This window comes from Sorex fumeus, unplaced genomic scaffold (assembly GCF_029834395.1).
Source record: "Sorex fumeus unplaced genomic scaffold, SorFum_2.1 ptg000007l, whole genome shotgun sequence".
Lineage (NCBI taxonomy): Eukaryota > Metazoa > Chordata > Mammalia > Eulipotyphla > Soricidae > Sorex > Sorex fumeus.
This window is the reverse complement of record NW_026606064.1, coordinates 592,775-598,748: the sequence shown is the minus strand read 5'-3', so window position 1 is coordinate 598,748 and position 5,974 is coordinate 592,775. Positions and strand designations below refer to the sequence as shown.

The window sequence follows — 5,974 nt, the reverse complement described above, 5'->3', positions numbered from 1 at the left end:
CTCAGGTCAGCTGTATGCAAGGCAAATGCCCTACCCTCCAGACCTTGAATTATTAAAATTCTGAAAAATTATTTTCTTTGCTGGAGATTATTATGCTTTGAGAGAGTGAAAAATCTTTTTAACAATTTGTACTTCCTTTAGATTGAACAGGGGGCAGAGAACTAGTGCTGACTAGCTCTGAAAATTTTCATCCTGTTAAAAGTGAACCAGGAAGCTGGGACCATGGGGCCTTGAGTCGATAGGTCCCTCATTCATCCAAGCAGTGATGTTCTGTATAGCACCGTGCCAGTGGAACCAGCAGGGATACAAAGGCAGAGCCACTCTCCCTCAGAAAACTTCAGATTTCCAGACCTAGCAAAGGCCAGTTTGAGTGTCTGTATGCATCTGTTCTTCCTGTTACCATCCTTCCTTCTGAAGATGAGAGATGGATAGCTCCACATAAATATCTACTGAATCATAAATAAATACCCGTTGAATCAATGAACTATGTTTTGTCATTTTTTCCCCTGGTTTTTCCAAAACCACCGTAACAAAACATATTTACAAACCTACTTAACAATGAGCAGAACTGTGAACATGACGAGGGTAGTGAAGAAAGTGTGAACACGATGAAGGTAGTGAAGATACTGAGTCTGACTTACATCGGGTGGAAGATATAAATATGCATTTCAGCCTGACATTCCTCTTCAACCAGGGAGAACCAGAGCGCCTAGGAACTGGGCCAGTATGGTAATCATTTAAGCAATTACAGCTTATCAATGAGAAGCTGTATCTTAAGATGATGCTCAGACTTAAGGTAACACTTTAAAAGTAAACCAACAATAACACAGTTGTCTCCAAAACATCTATTCATATGTTGCTCCTAGGCTGTGTGCCAACACAGCTCCCCCAGACTTCAAAGGGCAGGCTGAGGGGAAGATAGATTCTGGCTTTCTCGAGAGTCTGTACTTTGTTCTCCTCACATTCTCACTACACACGCTTAGGCAAGAAGAACTTGCCCCAGTACCGCCCTTTCTGGGTCAAGTCATATGGACTCAGTACTCTCCGGATGCCCAGCATGTTGGCGGTGGCTATGCGCTCAAAGGTCCAGGGGTTTTGGTTGTTACGTTCTCGTTCTTCTTGATCTTTTCGCATCTTCTCTAGAGTCTCACGACTCACGGCCTTTGCAGGGAAGGGCAACTTGTGTGCCACCTGGTTGAGAAGACCCTCTACCTCCTTGAATTCACAGCGCCCGCCCATCTCGACTACGAGGCGACCTGCCTTCACGGGAGTCACGTAGTGATCAATGGCACCTTTCCCTCCTCCCATGCGCTGCCCCATGCCTTTGCGGGTGATGGGCTTGAAAGGTGCTGGCACTCGCCACAGGGCAAACATGTTCTTGGGGTCCATAGAACGGTTGATTGTCAGGCGCATCATCTCAAAATGGCCCCAATGGAGATAACCGCCACCCAGGGCCTAAAATTGAATGGGAAAATTAGAACATCATGGGGAATGAACTATGTTACAGACTCAATCGTAGTTCTCTCCCTTTTTTACATTGACAACGACTTCAATGATACACGTGAAGACACAAACAAGAGTTTTATAATAAGTACTGTTGTGGGGGGAAAAAACCCTCTAGGAATTGGTAGTAAGGGAGGATGGGCTCGCCCACTTAATTGGATAGACAGGCAGGGTCTCACTGAGGTGATATTGAAAGTGTAGGCCCAACTGGTAAGATCTAGCCAAGGGAAGAGATGAATGTTCCAGGAAGAGGAATGGTCCAAAAGAAAGGGCTTGGAGAATTTAAGCAAAGCCAGTGTGACCGGAATAGTGAGAAATGAAAACCTTCTAATAAAACATCACTTGTGCTACCTGCTGGGAATTAAATCCCGCTCCACACCTATTTGTGCAGGCACTGGCATCAAGTCTACCCAGAAGCTCCTCATGGAGTCAAGAAACACTCTTCCACACCTGGTGTCAAAGGTAGTTTACTTTGATCATAGGCATTTGCTCATTTCATCCTGGGAAGGGATGGGCCCTCCAGGGCTATATCCAGCCAGGCTGCGGAGGCCATGTGATGCCAGAGATCAAACCATGTGCTCTAGTCTAGTCCTTTGAGCCCTTTCCCCGGTCCAAGAATAGTTTGATTTTAGGAGACTTAAGAATATCTGGTTTAATTACAGAGTAAATTAGGCTGCCTCTTCCTGCTCTTACATTATGTCTACATAAAACTTTTTTTTCCTCACTGGGTACTGTACATCAGTTTAAAAGACTGTAAAAAACAGATGAAGAAAACAACTGGTGGCAGTTCTAAAAAAAAAAAAAAAACCCCACACACAAAAAACCATGGAACAGAATTTTGAATGCAGACCATGATATTTGGTTGATCCCTGGTTTCCACTGGGTAGCTCAGAGGTCCCCAAATTTCTACCACTCTCTCTTAAAAAAGAAAATTAGCGTTCTCCTGGAAATCAACCTTCTCCAAGAGAACTAACTGAAAACATCCCAGTGCCCTGGAGGCTGGGATGGCAGTGTCCTTAGACTGCTCCAGCACCCACAGGTGGCAGCATTGGGCACTTCAGGACCCGCTGTAGCTGCTTGATGCGGAACTTACCAGGATTGCAAATTTGCCTTCTGTGAACTCTGTAGCTTCAGTAGAAGGTCCCCGTATGTCTTTCAAGTTTTTAGGTTCTCTTCTCAGTTTGGGTACAAGTGGTACCCTTTCAACAAATCTAAGTTTGGGCCTTTCAGGAATGGAAACATCTAGAAGGAGCATAGGCAATCAAGATTAAGTAATGCTATACAATTCAGAGCCTTCATTTTCTCTTTTAGAGATATAACTATCAAATGATAATATTAAAAAAAAAAGTCAAAGTTATCAGTGAAGAACGATGCAAATACTTCTGGGCCCTTAAAGCTAATCAACTTTTAAACTTGAAACCAAAATGCACTTATTAGACAGTGCCTAAAACTATAGCAGGGGCTAGTCTGGAAAGGGTTAGAGATACAAGACTGTCACAGCATACTACTAGCCAACATTGTTTTCACATGTGTACTGAGGGCCTGAGTTGAAAGCTTTACATGCATTACCTCATTTAATCTCTAAAACAACTTCATAATCTTCCTCCCCCCCCCCCCCCAGGACTTCCTTTTGGAAAATAGAGAACTAAGAAATGTTAACATATATAGCAAAGGCACAGGTCCACACACAGTCAGGCTCATACTACAGTATACACACCCACTGACACGAAACACTACTGCCTCTTCCTGAAGAGGAAGAACAGAAATGACACTGTATTCTACACAAAATTAATTAAGCCCTCTTACTCTGTCACATTCCTGTGCGGACACTAACAACTAGGGCTCCTTTGATCAGTGCCATTTATTTATGCAGTGGTCTTTCACCCGGATACCTGGACCTATCTTACAAGGTGCTGGGTGAGGATGGGCTGGTGAGATGCAGGCTACACCTGCAATTTTGGGGTGAGGGGAAACTACCTTGTAAGTCATTTAAAATGTACAGTAGGGGGGGGTGGAGCGATAGTACAGAGGGTAGGGCGTTTGCCTTGCACGCGGCCGACCTGGGTTCAATTTCCAGCATCCCATATAGTCTCCTGAGCACCACCAGGAGTAATTCCTGAGTGCAGAGCCAGGAGTAACCCCATGTGTATTAAAAAATATATATATTTATATATAGTAAAACAAGCTTCATGGTAGAGTCAGCTATGAAAACAGAAGACTTAGAAGAAATATATCATTCTGTTTTTGTTTTTGTTATTGGGCCATACACAATAATGCTCAAGAACAGAACCCAAGTCTCTTGCATGAACGCATTTGCTCAGCCCATCGAGCTCCTCCTGTCCCAAACAGCAACTTACAAGGGGACCGGAAGGGGTTACAGAAACTCTCCCCTACCAGTTTCTAGCAGAAGCTTTCAGAGGCACTTCCTGTTGGAAAATAGTGAACCTCTAGCCTGGAGTCCACCTGTGGAAATGGAAGTAGAGGAAGTTTAACAGTTATGGACCCAGGCATGGGCCCATCTCATTTTTTGAGATTTCCGATAATTCTTTCTTTCTTTTTTTGGGTCACACCCAGTGATGCACAGGGGTTACTCCTGGCTCTGGACTCAGGAACTACTTCTGGCAGTACTCGGGGACCATGTGGAATGCTGGGAATTGAACCTGGGTGGGTTGCGTGAAAGGCAAATGCCCTACCCGCTGTGCTATTGCTCCAGCCCTCTAATAATTTTTCGCTAGTCAGGCGCATATGTGCTGCCTGAGCACATGTGTCATCCAAGCTTGCACGTTTTGCCTGGGGTACATGTTGCCTGAACATATGTCACCTGTCACCCACATTTCACCTTTTGAGATGTGTACTTTCGTACTTTAATGCTGGGATATGTACTGGGGTGTTCTCTCTTGAGTGTGTGTCTCTCTTTCTCTTCCCTTCCTCAGAAATTTCTCCCTCCCCCCGCCAAAAAAAGAAAATTCAAAAAATCAGATTTATGAAGTTGTGGCTTCCCTTCAATGTCTATATTTTACAAACTAATACCAGACAATAAAAGCAAATGCCTACAGCTGTGTGACCCTCAATGCGAAAACCCAGGAGTCCCAAGTGTGATGGTCTGGCTGAGGATTGAATGCAGGCCACATTCTTTGGTGGGTCGGTGGAATCCCACTGCACCTTTGTGCAGTGACCCTCAAAGCAGTGACCTTTCCTGGGCCCTTTCCCTACTTGGCAAACAGACCGAGTGAAGCCCGCGCGGGGAGACACTCCTGCCACCTCCCCCCATCACAGAGCAAGTGAGCAGGTGAATGGCAGAAACGTTCTCTCACCCTCAAAGGTCGGAACGGGCAGCAGCGTCTTGAGGCCGGCACTGGCAGGGGCGGCGGCCCAGGAATCTACAAAGACAGAACATGTTTGGGGGGTGGGGGGGGTGGGGGGGTGGGTTCAGTGGGGGAGGGGGGGGGCAAAGGCAAGAGCCCTGGGCCAAGGGCGCTGAGGGTCAGCGTTTCTTAACGGGGCCACGTGGATATCCCCCACCCCACCCCCACCCCTGGGGGGGGGAGGCACAGGTGAAAACTGCGGAAATGGGAGGGGGTCGCACTATGAGATTCAGGGGTCAACCTGCAGGGCAGAGTGGGCACAACTGCAAACTAGGTGGGATCTGGGGGGTGGGGGGTGCAAAGAAGCTTGCAAACCACGCAGGTGGCGTTAGGGGTGCTTCGTGGGCACCCGGGCAGGGCCAGCCGCCCCCCGCCTCCCCCCTGCGTGGGTCTCTGGGCGCAGACACCCCCGTGATCCTTAGTGCGCGCAAGAGGGACCCGTCGAGGGCGCCCCGGGGGGGTTTCCCACCTGCCAGGGGCACCCGCAAGAGCGGCGCGACGCTGCGGGCCAGCAGGCGCCACATGGCCACGCGCGCTCGGCCACGACTCGGGGTCCCACGGGCGCAGCGACTCCGACAACGTTCGGCGGCGCCGTAAGTTCCGGTCGCGGGGCGGTCCGCGCCCCAGAGCTCCGCCGGGAGACTTCCGCCGGAAGCTGGAGAAACCAGAGCCACGGAACGTACGTTCCGGGGATGCTAGGGACCGCCGCCTGACATCTCTTTTCTGCTCCGTTTCCTCATTTCCTTTCTTATTCGGATTGAGCCTGGGTTCACTGATAACGCGCTTCTTTTCTTTTCTTTTCTTTTCTTTTTTTTGGAGGGAGGCTTAGATCTTTCTTTCAGTTTGGTGTTTTTTTTGGGAGGGGGGGCCAGGGCCACACGCAGGGATGCTGGGATGCTCAGGGGTTACTTCTGGCTCTGCACTCAGGGTATGATCCTTGCAGGATCGATGCTTGGGATGGATCCCAGGGTGGGCTGCGTGCAAAGCAAACGCCCCAGCCGCTACATTATCACTAAGACCCCTATAACGCCCTTTTAATGCCACGTTTCCAGGCCACCGCTCAAAGTCATGAGAAAAATGTTATTGGTTCACGGTGACCTTCAGCT

General features: G+C 48.3%; 1 protein-coding gene across 1 annotated transcript; it reads right to left on the bottom strand.

Annotated features, from left to right (window-relative positions):
- Window positions 1-827: 827 nt before the first annotated feature.
- MRPL16 (mitochondrial ribosomal protein L16) lies at window positions 828-5,466 on the bottom strand. The gene is made up of 4 exons (XM_056133166.1): window positions 5,338-5,466; window positions 4,818-4,883; window positions 2,597-2,745; window positions 828-1,455 (listed from the first exon to the last, which is right to left on the bottom strand). The coding sequence occupies exons 1-4, from the start codon at window positions 5,390-5,392 to the stop codon at window positions 970-972; spliced, it is 756 nt and encodes a 251-aa protein (XP_055989141.1). The 5' UTR covers window positions 5,393-5,466; the 3' UTR covers window positions 828-969.
- Between the last annotated feature and the right edge of the window lie 508 nt (window positions 5,467-5,974).